The sequence below is a fragment of the Eulemur rufifrons genome, chromosome 16 (genome assembly GCF_041146395.1).
Source record: "Eulemur rufifrons isolate Redbay chromosome 16, OSU_ERuf_1, whole genome shotgun sequence".
Taxonomy (NCBI): Eukaryota; Metazoa; Chordata; class Mammalia; order Primates; family Lemuridae; genus Eulemur; species Eulemur rufifrons.
In genome coordinates this window covers 3452587-3470259 of record NC_090998.1, presented here as the reverse complement: position 1 = coordinate 3470259, position 17673 = coordinate 3452587, and the positions used below count along the sequence as shown (strand labels likewise).

The following is a 17673-nucleotide window of genomic DNA, read 5'->3' as shown; positions in this document are numbered from 1 at the left end:
AGACATTACCCACATTTTATGTTGGAAGTTTCGGTCTGCCACTTATCAAGTATGAAATGTTAAATCATTAAACGTGTGAATGTTTCAGTAGCTTCATCTGTAAAAGGGAATGTTAACACCTACCTGGCTCACCTCCCTAGGCCTCTGTTCTCTCGCGATCCACATCCATTCTTCCTCCAAAATGGCTCTGGTGATCGTAAATGGCTTTCGATTCCCACCACCACCTTTGTCTCTAACCCATGTCCCTGGCCCCCAGATTAGTTTAACCAGAACGCAACCAAGTGTTCCTCTCCTTTCGAACCCCTTCATTGTTCCTCATGACTTGTCAAATTGGCTCTTCCCATCCTTATCCCTCATCACTTGCTTCCTTGGTTAGAAAAGCCATGTTTGTGCATTGTCTTTGAATGCTGAGCATTGCCTTTTTCGTCCATGCCATTGAGTATGCTTTTCCCTGTAAATTGTTGTCCTCCAACCTAACCTCTTCCAGCCTGAAGCCTTCCCCCAGAGCCCCACAACAGAGGTGATTTACCTTGCCTTTGAGTTCCTATAGCACAAACCCTTGGTATGTTATGTGTTTTAATTACCCTCCCCTATTACACGGCAAACTCCTTTTGAGAGAAAGAAGTTTATTCATTATCGTACCTAGTACACTATCTTATGGAGAATAGGTGATCAATAAATATTTACTGAATAAATGAACAAATATAAAACATTTGATTTATATGTAATTTATATGGGTTCTAAAAATAAAATAAACAGGACTGATATTCAGCCAGTACATATCAGTATGGTCACATCAGTTGTAAAATATTGAAATACTTTCCTACCACTGACCCTTGCCACCTAAATGCCTCCCACCAGCACTGCTCTCCTCCCTGGGAGCACCTGGACACCCCGTAATCTCCTAACTAAAGAGTTAGTGCCTCGCACAGCAGGGAACCCCCACAACCCTGACCTAGCTATGTGGCCAGGGCCCACTGGTAAGAGTATCTATCTGACTCTCAGTACCTGTCCAGTGTCATTGTTAAATATTTTGATAATTACCTCTGATTATAAATAAGGTTTATTTATACAGTTTAAAAATGATGCTTCTCCTCATTGCAAAACCTCTTAGACTAGGTAGATTCAGGAATAGAAAAGGAAAATGATGGTTTGTCAGTCTCTGAAGATTTAGGGTATACCCATTAGGACTCAGACTTCATGTAAAGCAGAAGATATGCAGTTTCCTGCCTAGAAAGAAGAGAACGTGCATCAGCATAGCAAAATGAAACATTCATCATGAAACGATACATTAGTAATTCATGTAAGGACAAGAAACATCAGGAAACTTCCAGGTTGTTGGAAGGTCTTCATCTATCCATCACCTCAGAGGGACACAAAATGGGTGACTTGGGAAAATAACCACTAAGCTTCTATGAGTTAATATTTAAATCAGAATTTGACAAACCATGGGCCCACAAGCCAAATCCAACCCTGTTTTTACAGATGAATTTAACTGGAACACAGCCATGCTCATCCATTCACATACTATCTACGGCTGCTTTTGTGCTACGGGGCAGGGAAGTGGTTGCAACAGAGACCAGATGGGCCACAAAGCCCAAAATATTTTCTCTCTGGCCCTTTCCAGAGAAAATGTGCCATGCTCTGATCTCAAAATAGTGAGAGCATCAGTGACAACCAGCAAGTGACCAAGATTGGGCATCTAGGAGAGATGCTTAGAAGAAACGGAAAAGAAAGATAGAAAAAAAAAGAAAGTAGAAGGAGCATTTCAGACAAAGTTTCACCTAATTCGTTATTGTTCAAGTGACCGGGTCTACCTCTGCAGCTGAAAATCACCTCAAATACCATCTAGTACACAATCTGGAAGCTCAGCTGAAAAAATTTACAAAGTCTCTGCTTTAACGTCATCCAGATTTCGTTTCTCCAGCTTCGTCTCTGTAGTTATTGATTTTTAAAAAATGTTTATTGACACTCACTAAATGCAAGCCAGACAAAGAAAGATGAAAAAAGGGATCCTTCCCCCCAAAGAGTTCATGTTCTCCTGTGAAAGCAAGTTATGCAGGCAAACCACTGAAACCCAACGTGACCCTTGCTGCGAAGGAGGTATGCTCAAAACGCAGCGAGAGCACAGGCGAAGGGCCTACAAATAGGCTGCGGTCAATCAGTGAAGGTGGCACAGAGCAGAAGGCCATGAGTGTTACAACATGAGTGGGATTTGCCCAGAGGGCAGATTAGGAGAGGGCAGTCCAGGCCAGGAGCCACATGTGCACAGCCGCAGGGGGAAGAGGGAGGCCCTGCTTGTCTGGAGAGCGACTTATCCTTCAGTGTGACTGGAGTCTAAGTTGTGAGAAAAGCATGGTACACTTAGACACTGGGGAGTCATCAGCGTCATAGTAACAACTGAATCCATCAACATTTCATACAGCTCCCAGAACCCTGTGTAAGCTCCTCAGGTCTCCATGACCCAGGCACTTTTCTTACCAGTGGTAGTTATGATTTCCGTAGGTACACTGGATGTCTTCCCAGGACACCTGGAAGTACACGAACAAATGCAGTCAAACATCCAGCTGGCATTTAGTCAGCATCCACAGAGTACAGGGTGCTATAATTTTCCCTCTCTCCCTCCTCCAGACAAGCCCACTCTCAGTAACTCCCAAGAACCTGGAGCATCCAGAGATAGGATGTTATGCATAATGAAGTCTTTTTAGTACCTTGTCCCTCTGTTTAAACTTCATTGTTTATCGCAAAGTCCTAACTTATATATTTCTAACTCTTCTTGCTTTCCAGAAGTTTCCCACAAAGCATGAGTCTGTAGGGCACCCAGCCTAGAACACTAAAAACCTAGAAACTGAGGTAAGTGGACTCTTACAGAGCTGTGAACCTGATGGGGACTTCATGCAGAAAAGGGCAAATACCTCACGAAAGGCCCCACAAGAGAACAGGACCACAATGTGTCTGAGGACCATGCAGTCTTGGGCTCACACTTTATTAAAGGTGGCTAACCCAGGGCAAGAGGCAATGTTTTGGATGATGTGTCTCACCCAGCAAACATTGGAGTCATTGAAGCAGAACCATTTTCCATCCACAGAATTCCGGATGTAGGCACAGTAGTGACCACAGCTGGCCATTCCTACGTGGGCGATCACAGCGAAGAGTTCATACTGTTGGGATTGGAAGGAGGCAAGGCACAAAATGATTCACCTATAAGCCTTCCTTTTCTAGCCCTAGTCTTGAATTAAAAAAAAAAACACATTATTTCATCACACATTTATACATTGCCTCCTCTATACCAGGTAGTGGTATTTCAAGGCTACTAGAAAACAGTCCTTAACCTCAGGAATCCCACAACTAACTGAAAAAGAAATAGATAAACCAGAATTATAATGGCACGTTTTATACCAGATATCTTTACAGGTAATTTGGGAAGACCCAATTCTGCCCCAAAATGGACATAGAACAACCAGCTAAGGAAGGTCTAAAGAGCTGGGGAACGCACCCCAGAGAAAACATGCTTGAAGTGACCTTGAAGGATGAACACAATTGGCAGACAAGTTACGGGAAGGGGGTGTTCTTGCGTGTGGATCCGGAGATTGCAAAGGCTCCGCAGCACGACAGAGCCGAGCATGCCGAGGATGTGGAAGGCAGGAAGGTGCTGGGAGGTCACGAGGGGTGGGCCACAAAGACCAAGGCAAGAATTAGCACTTTCTCCCACGAGTGGTGAAGAGCCAGCAGAACACAGTTGGGTTTCTCCCCCAGTCCAATAATGCCCCAACCTGAGACTCTGGAAACAGGATCAGGGAGGGGAGACAGAGGGTAGTGCAAGGGAAGTGAGGGTAGTGCAAGCGAAGCTAAGTCACCCGGAATGGAGGGTCCAAATTATTCTCTGTTTTCATTTGAGGACTTTATGCTGGACTTGAAAAAATGCAGGGCAATAACTGCATCTAACTGTTAGTTTACAAGAAATAAAGGGGTTAAGGGAATATGTTAAATGACACCAACCAGCCAATTCTGGAATATTAAAAAAAACTCTTACCAAATAAACTGCAAGGAAAAGAAAAGGTGTGGAAAACTGAAAAACAAACAAACAAACAAACAAACAAAAAACACCACTTAACCAAAAAAAGAAAGAAAGAAACTTAACCAAATTAAAGTGTAGGCCTTTTTTGGATCTATTTTAAAACAAACCACATAGAGTATAGAACAGTCAGAGAAATCTGAATATTGGCTGGATATTTGATGGTACTAAGAAATCGAGATGGAGTTGGTTATGTTTAGAAAAAAGAATGGTTATTCTTTAGAGAGACATAATGAATTATTTACAGATGAAATAGTATGATGTCTGGGATTTGCTTCAGAATAATCCAGTAGAGGCTGAGGTGTAGAGAGAGCAAGGCTGGCCCTGAGTTTTGGTAACTGTTAGAGCTGTTTGATGGATAGGTGGGGATTCATTGTATAATTCTTCACTACTCTGGTATATATTTGAAAATTTCCATAACAAAGTCTTTTAAGTAGAAGACAATTTTAAATATACCTCATCAGGCAGACTGTGCAGGCAGAAATACGGAAAACTAGAAGGACAGAAAACGAGAATCCTGTGAAATGTATATGCCCTAAATAGGTAAAGAAATTCTGTAATAACTGGAGCTATTATAGCATATTATTAGGCCTTAATTTTTTAAGTACCATGGTTCTAGAGCATAAAGAGAAAAGAGATCCATAAAATAGAACACAGTCCAAAAACAGATCCATATATATGGAATAAAAAGTCTGCCATGTAGCATTTCAAACCTATGTGGAAAAGACATTTGTGTCATTTTTTCCTCTCAGAATCTCCTGATAAGTTATCATCTCAGGAAAATTGAATTCAACTTCACTTTGATTAAATTTGGCCCAGTCAACTGGCTACTTTACCATTTTATCCTCAAAGTGGGCACAGGTTGTTTAATAAGGACGCGGTTGGTACTCAGAACGCAACATGTCCTGTTTGCCTGTGCATTTGAAAGTATTCCACATGTTATTTCGAAAGGAAAATACTGAATTGTGGGCTCCTTCCCTCAGTGCTGTGAGGCATCTGAGCACAAACCTGATATTTATTAATAGAAATAAGGTCTTTTGAAGCTTAAAAGAAAAGCAACTACAAATAGCACTGATGGTGATAACCTATTGTTCTTCAAGAACACACAGATTTCCATCATTAAAATACTGTTTAAAATATAAGTGCTTTTGAATATACGAATATGCTTCTGTGAATCTCTCCAAGCTCTGGTTTCCCTTGCTCTGTGTATCCCAGGCATGGTCAGCAGAGGACGTGATTCCTTGGATGACAGAATGACACAGAGGAGACACCTGACAATGCCATCTGATGAATGGGTGACTTCCAGCAGTCTAGGGCCCAGCTGAGGGGCATGTGTGTGCCGAGATGCAGGGTGGGAGGAGCCTCACCTGGGCCTCGCTGTCGGACAGGCCTTGCTCCGTCGGAAGGACCTGACTGAAGTCCAGGTTCTGGGGGAAATACAGTGAGTGGCAGATCTTTTTTGTCTGTGAATTCCTGATGCAGAATCGCATGAGGTGGAAGGTCAAGGTCTGGGGCAAACAGGTCAGCTTCAAGACCTGAAAAAGCAAAATCACTGTGGTGATAAAGTGCTAAGGCACTTGAAATGGGTAGATTCGGAGAAATTTCAGGGCTGGTGGTATGTTCTTCCCAAAAAGATCAGAGCAGAATGAGATAACAGAGTTAATGGTTCTCATCTGCTGAATCTGGCGAGGGCCACTAAGAATGATCTGCACTTGACTACTGCAACACTGCACGTCTCCCACAAAAGCCACAAGCAGCCCCGGGGCTCTGCACACGTCCCAGAACCCAGGGGAACTATGGAGTCTGCCCTAGGAAGCTGAGGGAAAAAACCCTGCCCACTGCTCTCAGACCTTCTCCTCTTGTCCTTAAAAGGCTCTGTCCCTCTCCGTGGTGTGATCTGAGAAGCCACGTGCGCAGCTCTGGAAATCAGAGACCCCAGGATCCCAGATGCTAGCCTGACACTCCCTCCCTCAACTACCATGAGGAGCTCCTGGGGCCTCTGAAGACTCCATCAGGAAATCCACTAGCGGCCACCGCAGACCACTGAAGCACAGCTGATCCTTGACCACACAGATTTGAACTGGAGGGTGGGTCCACTTACATGTGGATTTCTTTTTTCAGTAAATACAGTCAGCCCTCCTCCATATCCGCAACCAGATGCCGACCAAAAATACAGTGTTTGCGGGACGTGAAACCGGCCCACTTTTCATATACGCGGGTTCCATGGGGCAGACTGTGAGACTTGAGTATGCCCGGATTTGGTAAGAGCCAGGGTCCTGGAACCAAGCCCCCGTGTATGCCAAGGGATGACTGTGTCTGATTTTAGGGAGTGAGTACCTGTTTCCCTCGCGTCTTCTTCCCACAGTTCTCACAGAAGCACTTGCTGGTGCTCGACAGCTCCCTGGGCTGGAGGAAACAGTGCAGGGCATCTTCCTGTCCCACCCAGGAGAACAGGGAAAAGCAGGGTTGGTATTTCCCATGCAGAGCACAACCTCCCCACACCCTGCAGGTGGCGATTTAAGCTTTTTTCCTGGTTCTCTTCGTTCCCCCTTGACGTCTGGCCTGGTGTGGTGCACTTGGCAGGATCTCCAAAAGCACGTGCTGACGGAAGGCACAGAGCAGGAGGGGCGTTTGTTAGGGGAGCAGTGTGACGAAAGCCGAAGTAGGAGGGAAAAAATGTTTTTTTGCCAAAGCAAAAGGAAAATTGGCTAGAGCCATGTGAACGTAATAAAAAGTGACTTTTTAAAAGCCAAGGGTAGATTAAAAAAAAAAAAAAAAAGCGAGGGGGATTTGGCAACGTTGGGTTGTATAGTGCTATGTTTTGAATGTTTGTCCTCCCAAAAACTCACGTTGAAACTTGACCCCCCCGTGTGGCAGTACGGGGGCGGGGGGCGCTTTACAGTCACTGGGTCACAGGGCTCTGCCCTCATGAATGAATTAAGCCATTCATGGATTAATGGGCTACTGGACTGGCGGGTTGTCGTGGGAATGGGACTGGAGGCTTCGTAAGAAAGGAAGACAGGTCCGAGCAGCACGCCCAGCCTCCTTGCGTGTGACCTCCTGCACCGTCTTGGGACGCTGCAGCCAGGCTCCGCAGCCAGAAGCCTCTCTCTAGATGCAGCCCCTCAACCTTGCACTTTCCAGCCTCCAGGACTGTAAGAAACAAATCCCCTTTCTTCAGAAACCACTCAGTCTCGGGCATTCAGTTACAACAACGGAAAAGAGACATATGGGAGCAGCAAATCCACCAAGAGAAACTCCTCACCAGTGTTTTTAGGGGCTTTGAATCCGCATCGAAAAGAGAAAGGGGGAGTGTCAGCATGCTGCTGTTTCTGCTCCGCTCTGCTGCGCAGTCGAGGCAAACCAAGGACTCCTTCATCTGGATCACGGACAGGGCCTGCAGCCTCTCCACCTGCAAGAGGGAGGAGCAGAGAGGTAAGATGGATAAATCCATAAACGAGGTTAGGCCAGTTTCCAGAAGTTGGAGCCGATGGACAGAAGCTCCAAAATGGTAGCCACTAATGCGCTTCACACATAAAGGTGCAAAATATTATGGACCAACAATAACCACATTATGGAACGTGATAAGCATTTTATGTGAATTAACGCTTTTACTCCTCTCTACACATAAACAATAGTTGAATGAGTTCAATGAGCAGCATCTTAAACTTCTGAGTTCCCTGGTTCTAGGTTCTTACCAAGTCCACATCAGTGATTTGGTCCTTAATTAGGTTCCAGATCGTGAGGTAGAGTTGAGCAGCATCATGCTGGACAAACACTGGCCAGAGAGAAAAGTAACAGCCCAGTTAGTGAGGCCACCAGAGACACTCCTCATACCCTTGTGCCCTAACTACCTAGAAGACACGAATCCTCATCACTTTGTCTTCTCCTCCCCCGCAGATAGGCTGTTTGCACTAAATATTAGGCATCAATAAGTGAAAAATAAGCTTGTATTTGATTTTTCAGAGCTCCTCTTAAAACTGACGCTCCAGTCCCACTGTATTACACAAGGTTCCTGTCCTCTCACTTAGCAGCCACCCCTACTGGCCCCTACTGGGGGCCCAGCCAGATAGAACCAATCATCAATAGTGGATTTTCCTCTGTCTGTATCAAATCACTGTCTATACCGAGCCAACACTCTAACTCCCATGGCCATCCAGTCCTCAGCCCCTTTATGTATTTTCTTTATTCACCCTCCTAAAAATTGAGCAGTTTCCCAATACGCATATCTGACCCAAGTTTTCCCCAAAGGTATCTAGGAAAGCTAAGACGGAAAGAACCATCTCAGCGTCAGCTGATGCCGGCTAAGGAAGCTGGAGTTAAACAGTGAATTGTGCATGTCATACAGGTAAATGTAAGGCTGACAGCGTTGTGAACAAATATAAATGAATTTTAAAATGTTGAGTTTAAAGAAACCTGGGAAGCCAAAGAAATGGAAAACACACTGAGAACTATTTTACAAAAGGAAAGGTGAGTGGGGCCGGGTGCGGTGGGTCACGCCTGTAATCCTAGCACTCTGGGAGGCCGAGGCGGGTGGATCGCTCGAGGTCAGGAGTTCGAGACCAGCCTGAGCAAGAGTGAGACCCTGTCTCTACTAAAAATTAGAAAGAAATTATATGGACAACTAAAATACATATATAGAAAAAATGAGCCGGGCATGGTGGCGCATGCCTGTAGTCCCAGCTACTCGGGAGGCTGAGGCAGTAGGATCGCTTGAGCCCAGGAGTTTGAGGTTGCTGTGAGCTAGACTGACGCCATGGCACTCACTCTAGCCCGGGCAACAGAGTGAGACTCTGTCTCAAAAAAAAAAAAAAAGGAAAGGTGAGTGATAAAATGCAAAGATGTTGCAAGAAAAGGTGGTTATTGTAAATGTGCTAAAGCTGCCATCTCAACACCATTTTCTTTCCTTCATGATACTTATCACAATTTGTACTGAACATTTTGGGGGTTTGATTTGGTTTTGGTTTTGGTTTTGTTCTATCTCTCCTCTAAACTGTAAGCTCCATGGAGGCAAAGACCGTCAGCTTTGTTCCTTATCTATAACACCAGCACAACGCCTGGCACATAATTGGTGAATACTATATATTGGTTGAATAGATTAATCTACATTCCAAGATAATGAATCCTGAACTCAATGACATTCTAGGAGCAGGGTTAAGGTGATGTTCTCTAGGGAATTGTATACAGAAGGCTGCCTGTCACTGAGCTGGCACTGGATGTGAAGGAAGTCAGATAGCCTTGCCACATGGAGACACTGGCATCATCTGACCATATCAGGACCAAGGGTCCCCATTCATCTAAGAAATACAGGGGTCCTTGCCCAACCCACAGCTTATTTAATACCTGCTATATGCAAGGCATTGCCAGAGAAAGTTCCTGTCCTTAAGAAACCTGTATTCTAGTGGAGGACAAGTATCTAAATGATCATAATGCAAAGAAGAATTTTTTAAAATAAGAAAAATAAGGTATACAAACTGCTATGGAAAGCTAAATGAAGGTGAGAATACAACTGCAATGGTGGAGCACGGGCCTCCATCGACCTGCTCCTCCATAGAAGCAATGAGAATGCTGGCAGAAGTTGTCAAATCAACTTTTTCAGAACTCTGAAAATTAACCAAAGTTTACAACAATCTGAGAAATGTTTATCCGAGAAAAACTGCTGAACCTAAGTTAAAAGAGTAGAGTTTATGGCTTTTTAAACTTGGCCTATTCCCGTTCCCTTCTTCCCAGCTCTATAGTAGCCTTGAACACCAACAGGCCTGCAACCACAGAAGCTATGAAAACCAACAGCTTTGCAACCACTGCAGAGGTCAGACCAGGACTGGAGTTTCTCAGAAAGTCCCATCCCAAGAGCACTTTTATAATTTGACCTGTCTTGCAGCTCCATGGAAAAACCCCAGGGTGTGTCGTTGTTTGGCCTGATTCCGAGCTCACTCAGAAGAAAATCCCTCTCCCCTGGGCATTTGTGGAAAACACTCAGTAACAACTGTTCAACAATGCAGTTACCTAAGGCTACAGTGTCATTTGGGCAAACAAAAACCTGGCAAAAAACTTGAAAGATCTGGAGAACAAGATGTCCACAGGGGACTTTGAAAACCACTGACATGTTTCTAGAGATCTACAAGTCCACATGCATGCCCAAGAAAGACCTGAGAGGGCCCCAGTCTCTCATCTCAGGCTGACATTGAGGTCATGTGCAAGAAAGAACTGAAGTCTAATACAGAGTCATAAACTGCCTGAGCTTTGGAAGTGTGCCCGGGCAGACACAGAGAGGCCCTGGGCAAACTGTGGGAGACTTACTGGTGCAAGGCATTTACGGAAATCTCTGACCAATTATTATCTGACCACTAAGCTAACTTCAGAGATTTCAGTGGCCACACACTATAGGGAATGTAGACTTTACAGAATTAGTTCAGGAAAGTCACTAAACAAAGAGCAACAACAACAAAAAGGACAATAAAACAAGAACAACCAGCCCTGGTGTGGGGGTCTCTGATGTCCAATGTTGCCACGTTATATTACCTAAAATGTTCATTTTTTAAACAAAAAATACAAGGCATACAATGAAACAAAAAAGTATGGCCCACACACAGGAAAAAAAGCAATCAGTAGAAATTGTCACCGAGAAGCCCCAGATGTTGGACTTATTAGACAAAGACTTTAGATTAGCTATTGCAGTATGTCCAAAGAACTAAAGAAAATCATGGCAAAAGAATTAAAAGAAAGTATGAAAATGATATCTCACCAAACAAAGAATATCAATAAAGAAAAAATTATTTTAAAAGGTCCAAATAGAAATTCTTGAGTTCATAAATACAACAGCTAAAATAAAAAATTCACTAGAGGTCAACAGCAAATTCGAGCTGTAGAATAAAGAATCAGCAAACTTGGAGACAGGTCACTCGAGATTACCCAGACTGAGAAATGGAAGGACAAATGAACATGGTGCCCAGATGGGTTCACCACCACTTCTCTACAATCTCTTCCAGAAGATAAAAGCAGAATAGAATACTTCCTAACTCATTCTATGAGGCCAGCATTATCCTAATACCAAAACCAGACAAAGACATTACAAGAAAAAAACCTAGAAACCAATATCTCTCATGAACATAAACGCAAAAGTCCTCAACAAAATGTAAGCAAATCATCTTATGTGCAAAAAGAATTATAGAATGTGATGTAAGCAAGATGGTGGTGTAGGAGGCTCCTATGTTCCCTCCTTCCATGGACACACTGAAAAAACATCCACATACAGATCAATTCCCTCAGAGAAAAAAATCCCAGAAACTAGTTGAGAGAATCCTACACATGGGGTAATGAAGAAAATACACCAAAATGGGTTAGAAAAGCTGAGACACACTCATGCCACAAACCCCGTCCTAGACAATCAGGAGGGAGTCCCCACCCCCAGCTTCCTGAGGGGTGAAGGGTTGGGGCCACACATAGAGTGCCTCAACTTCTTATGGTTCCCACCCAAGGGTTTGGGCTCCTACATCACCAAGTGCTGGGAGCACATATGAGTCAGCATTCACAAATCCCCGGAGGCCACAGACAGCAAAGATGCAGTTTTAAATGGCATGTGAGCCCTTCACGCAGCTATACCCCTGGGCTCAAGACAGAGGAAACAGGCTCCCAGTTTCTTCCAGTTTCTTCCCTAGAAGGGGTTTGTCTGCACACTTTTCCATCTGCTGTCTGAGGATGGGCTTCTAACTAGCCTGCATCGAGAGAAGCTAGTGGGCAAGTCGATAATAGATTTCCAGGAACCTGAACAGGCATGTGGGCTCTTCCCATACTTTCTCCTCCATGGCTTGCTCTGGAATAAAATCAGGTCTCCAACTTCTGCTTAGACGCAATTTGTCAACACATCAAGCACACAACTTTTATAGCTCTCACACAAAGGACTAGCTCCCAAACTCACCTAGCTTTGGGAGCTGATGGGGCTCCTCATCCATGAGTGCCCCAGGAGCACAATACCAAAGAATAGGTTTTAAATGGGCATGCAAGCAGCGTCTATCCACTGAGTGGATCAGGCTCAGTGCAGAGAAAATAGGCAAAAATGCTCAGCTCCCAGTTTCTGCCTGGAAGGAGTTTGCACATTTGCAGCCGCTGTCCTAGGGCTTCTATCCGCCTGGAACTGACAGAGCAGGCAATCAGCAGTCCTCTGAGAGCCTGGACGGGTATGTGGGTACTTTCCACATCTCTTCCCAAGGGTTTGCTCTAGAGATAGAGCAAGCCCCCAGCTAATTGGTTTGTCTCCGACAGCAGACAGGAGACAGTATTTGCTAGGCCCCTGGGGTGACAAAGAGCAAAACCATGGGTTGAAAGACTCCAGTTTAGATAAGAGTGTAGGCAATTTGCCACAGGTCCTCTCTCCAGCTTATTGCAGAGGAAGTGGGAGATAAACTGTAGCTTCCAGATTTTCCCTGAGTATAGAAAAAACTGGAATACACATTTAATACCCCAGCTTCTCCAGCTGCATGTCAAAGGACTAGCTGATATCTCCCCTGTCTTGGGACACTGATGGGATTTGACAAGTTCTAATCTCCTGAGGGCCACTAAGAACATAGGTGGCAGGTTTTTTTGGTTTTTTGTTTTTTTTTTTTTTTTTTTTTTTTTTGAGAGTGTCTCACTCTATCACCCTGGCTAGAGTGCCATAGTGTCAGCCTAGGTCACAGCAATCCCAGACTACTGGTGGGCTCAAGCCATCCTTCTGCCTCAGCCTCCCGAGTAGCTGGGACTACAGGCATGCGCCACCACACCCGGCTAATTTTTACTATTTTTAGTAGAAAGAGGGTCTCACTCTTGCTCAGGCTGGTCTCAAACTCCTAAGCTCAAGCAATTCTCCAGCCTCGGCCTCCCAGAGTACTAGGATGACAGGCGTGAGCCACCTTGCCTGACCATAGATGGCAGTTTAGGCAAGCACAAAAGTTCAAGAGGTACCCTGATTCTCTGGCCAGGCTTATTAATAGGCTCAGCTCCTACATAAGGCCAGCATAATAAGACTGGGAGAAGTGTTTTTCTTTCTTTCTTTCTTTTTTTTTTTTTTAAGAGACAGGGTTTCTGTCACCATGACTAGAGTGCAGTGGTGCAATCATAGCTCACTGCAACCTTGAACTTCTGGGCTCACAGAGTCCTCCCACTTCAGCCTCCTGAGTAACTAGGACTACAGATGTATGCCACCATGTCCGACTAATTTTTACAAACTTTTTCTAGACATGGGGTCTCATTATGTTGCCCAGGCTGGTCTCAAACTCCTGGCCTTAAAGGATCCTCCCACCTTGGCCTTCCAAAGCGCGGCATTACAGGCATGAGCCACCATGCCCAGCACAAGTTCTTTTTTACTTAATGCACAGAAAACAACAGAGAATCAAGAAAAACAAAGAAACAGAGAAATATGTTCCAAACAATATAACAAGATAAATCTCCAGAAACTGCCCCTAATGAAATGGGGATAAGTGACTTACCTCACAGACAATTCAAAATAATAATTATAAGGATGCTCACCAAAGCCAGGAGAATAATGCGAGAACAAGTGAGAATTTTAACAAAGAGACAAAAAAATGTAAAAGCACCAAACAGAAATCATAGAGCTGAAGAATATAATAACTGAAATAAAAATTCAATAGAGAAGCTCAGCAACAGACTAGATCAAGCAGAATAAAAGATTAGTATATTAGATGACAGGTCATTGGAAATCATCCATTCAAAGGAGCACAAAAAGAATGAAAAAGAGAGGCCGGGCACGGTGGCTCATGCCTGTAATCCTAGCACTCTGTGAGGCAAAGGCGGGTGGATTGTTTGAGCTCAGGAGTTCGAGACCAGCCTGAGCAAGAGCAAGACCCCACCTCTACTAAAAATAGAAAGAAATTATATGGACAGCTAAAAATAATATATAGAAAAAATTAGCCGGGCATGGTGGTGCATGCCTGTAGTCCCAGCTACTTGGGAGGCTGAGACAGGAGGATCACTTGAGCCCAGGAGTCTGAGGTTGCTGTGAGCTAGGCTGATGCCACGGCACTCTAGCCCAGGCAACAGAGTGAGACTCTGTCTCAAAAACAAAACAAAACATACAAAAAAAAAGAATGAAAAAGAGTGAAGACAGCTTAAGAAAGTTATGGAACAACATCAAGCAGACCAATATATGCATTATCAGGGTGCTAGAAAGAGGAGAGACAGAGAAGAGACAAAAAGCTTATACAAAGAAGTAATAGTCATGAACTGCATAATGGCATTTCAGTCAATGACAAACCACATAATCAACAGTAGCTATATCATATAGCCCAGATGTTTAGTAGGCTATATCATCTAGGTTTGTGTAAGTACATGCTATGATGTTGACACAATTATGAAATCACCCATCAACACATGTCTCAGAACATATCTCCATTGTTTAATGATGTGGTACTATAATGACTGAAATCATCCCAACCTAGGAAGGAAGTAGAAATCCAGATCCAGGAATCCCAAAGGACACCAATAAGATTAATCTAAAGAGACCCACACCAAGACACATTATAATCAATTATCAAAAGTTCAAGAGTGCAGCAAGAGAAAGGCAACTTGTTATATACAAAGGAAGCTCCATAAATACATAGGCAGATTTTTTCAACAAAAACTTTGCAGGCCAAAAGGAAGTGTAATGATATAGGACAACAACTGTCCACCAAGAATACTACACCTGGCAAATGTGTCCTCCAAAAATGAAGGTGAGCCAAAGACTTTCTCAGATAAACAAAAACTGAGGGAGTTTATCACCATTAGACTTATCTTACCAAAAATGCTAATGGAATTTATTCAAAGTAAAACAAAAGGACACTAAACTGTATCACAAGAGCATAAGAAAGTATGAAACTCACTGGCAAAGATAAATATATAGACAAAAAGAGAATATGGTACTACTATAATGGTGGTGGGTAAATAGCTTTTAATTCTAACATAAAAGATAAAAGACAGAAGTATTAAAACAAATATAATTAAATTATCTTAACGCTTACATAATATAAATTTTTTTGTTGTTGTTGTTGAGACAGAGTCTCACTCTGTTGCCCAGGCTAGAGTGAGTGCCGTGGCGTCAGCCTAGCTCACGGCAACCTCAAACTCCTGAGCTCAAGCGATCCTCCTGTCTCAGCCTCCTGAGTAGCTGGGACTACAGGCATGCACCACCATGCCCGGCTAATTTTTTCTATATATATATTTTAGCTGTCCATATAATTTCTTTCTATTTTTAGTAGAGATGGGGTCTCGCTCTTGCTCAGGCTGGTCTCGAACTCCTGAGCTCAAACGATCCGCCCACCTCGGCCTCCCAGAGTGCTAGGATTACAGGCGTGAGCCACCGCGCCCGGCCTACATAATATAAATTGGTATCTATTGTGACATCAATAGCATATAATGTGGAGGAAGGAGAGTTTGTAAAAGTGGAGAGTTCTTCCACTTTAATTTAAGGGAAATTAAATTATTATCAACTCAAAATAGACTGTTATAAGATATTTTATGGAAGCTGCTTGGTAAATAAAAAGAAAATACCTCTAGAACCTACACAAAAGCAAAAAAAAAAGGAACCCAAATTTATCAATACAAAAAATAAATAAAAGACAAGAAGATGGTTAGAAAAAAGAGGGACAAAAGAACTACAAAACAAATCACAGTTAACAAAACGGTAATAGTAAATCCTTACATATCAATAATTACTCTAAATGTAAATGGATTAGACTCCCTAGTGAAAAGATACAGAGTGGCTAAATGAAAAAACAAGATCCTACTATATGTTGTCTACAAGGAACTCATTTTAGATTCAAGGATACACATAGGCTAAAGGTGAAGGGATGGAAAAATATATCCCATGCAAATGGTAACCAAAAGAATACAGGACTAGGTACACTTATATCAGACAAAGTAGTTTTAAGTCAATAACTGTGACTAACGACAAAGAAAATTATTACATAATGATAAAAGGGTTAATCCAACGGGAAAATATAACAAATGTAAATAAATCTGCAACCAATAAAAGAGTGCATAAGTATAAAAAGTAAATATTGACAGATCTGAAAGGACAAATTGACAACAATAGTATAATATTAATAGTAGGAGACTTCAATATATCACTTTCTTTTTTTTTTTTTTTTTTTGAGACAGAGTCTCATTTTATTGCCCGGGCTAGGGTGAGTGCCGGGTGTCAGACTAGCTCACAGCAACCTCAAACTCCTGGGCTTAAGCGATCCTACTGCCTCAGCCTCCCGAGTAGCTGGGACTACAGACATGCACCACCATGTCCGCCTAATTTTTTCTATATATTTTTAGTTGTCCAGCTAATTTCTTTCTATTTTTAGTAGAGATGGGGTCTTGCTCTTGCTCAGGCTGATCTCGAACTCCTGACCTCGAGAGATCCACCCGCCTCGGTCTCCCAGAGTACTAGGATTACAGGCGTGAGCCACCGCACCTGGTAACATATCACTTTCAATAATAGAATATAAAACAGAAAATTGACAGAGAAATAGTGGACTTGAACAACACTTAAGACCAAATAGACCTAAGAGACATATACAGAACTTTCCACCCAACAGAGAATACAGATTTACCTCAAGTGCACACAGAACATCTCCAGGATAGATCTCATGTTAGGTCATAAAACAAGTCTTGCCAAATTTAAGAACAAAATCATTTCAAGTATCTTTTCCAACCACAATGGAATGAAACTAGAAATCAATAACAGCAATAAAATTGGAAAATTTACAAATATGTGGAAGCTAAATAACACACTCAAGAACAACCACTGGGTCAGAGAGAAAACTGAAAGGCAATTTTAAAAATATTTCGAGATGAATGAAAATGAAAACACAACTCACCTAAACTTATGGGATGCAGAAAAACCAGTACTAAGGGAGAATTTTATAATGATGAATGCCTACATTAAAAAGACCTCAAATATACAACATAACTTTACTTGTTAATGAACTAGAAAAAGAAGAACAAACTAAACCCCAGGTTTGCAGAAAGAAGGAAATAATAAATATTAGAGCTGAAGCAAATCAAATAGAAAACAGAAAAACTAGAAAACTCAACAAAATTAAGAGTTAGTTTTTTCAAAAAAATAAAATCAACAATCCCTCAGCCAGAATAACTAATAAAAAAGAGAATAATCACTAAATAAAAGCAGATATGAAAGAGGAGCAATTACAATTGGCACCTCAGAATTAAAAAGGATTATAAGAAATTATCATGAACAGTCATATACCAACAAATTGGATAACCTAGAGGAAATGATAAATTCCTAGAAACATACAATCTACCATGACTGAATCAATAAAAAAATATAAGGTCTGAACAGACCAATAATGAATAAGGAGAATCAGTACTCACAAATTTCCCAACAAAGAAAAGTCCACCCAGATGGCTTCAGGGCTGAATTCTACCAAACATTCAAAGGAGAATTAAAACCAATCCTTCTTAAACTATTCCCAAAAAATAGAACTAGAGGTAATATTTTGAAACTCATTTAATAAGGCAAGCATTACCTTGATACCAAAGCCAGACAAAGATACCATAAGAAAACACCACCACCACCACCAAAACAAACAAACAAAACAAAACAAGAAAATACA

General features: G+C 42.5%; 1 protein-coding gene across 5 annotated transcripts in view; it reads right to left on the bottom strand.

Moving 5' to 3' along the window:
- Nucleotides 1-705: 705 nt before the first annotated feature.
- USP18 (ubiquitin specific peptidase 18) overlaps nt 706-17673 on the bottom strand; it is a 59018-nt gene continuing 42050 nt past the window's right edge. For all 5 annotated transcript variants that reach the window (XM_069490332.1, XM_069490336.1, XM_069490333.1 and 2 more), the window contains 7 exons: nt 7774-7853; nt 7341-7487; nt 6413-6508; nt 5443-5610; nt 3042-3161; nt 2482-2531; nt 706-1230 (listed from right to left, as the gene is read on the bottom strand). In XM_069490332.1, the coding sequence (XP_069346433.1) occupies nt 1185-1230; nt 2482-2531; nt 3042-3161; nt 5443-5610; nt 6413-6508; nt 7341-7487; nt 7774-7853 (707 nt within the window). In that variant the 3' untranslated portion in view covers nt 706-1184. The remainder of the gene's footprint in view (nt 1231-2481; nt 2532-3041; nt 3162-5442; nt 5611-6412; nt 6509-7340; nt 7488-7773; nt 7854-17673) is intronic.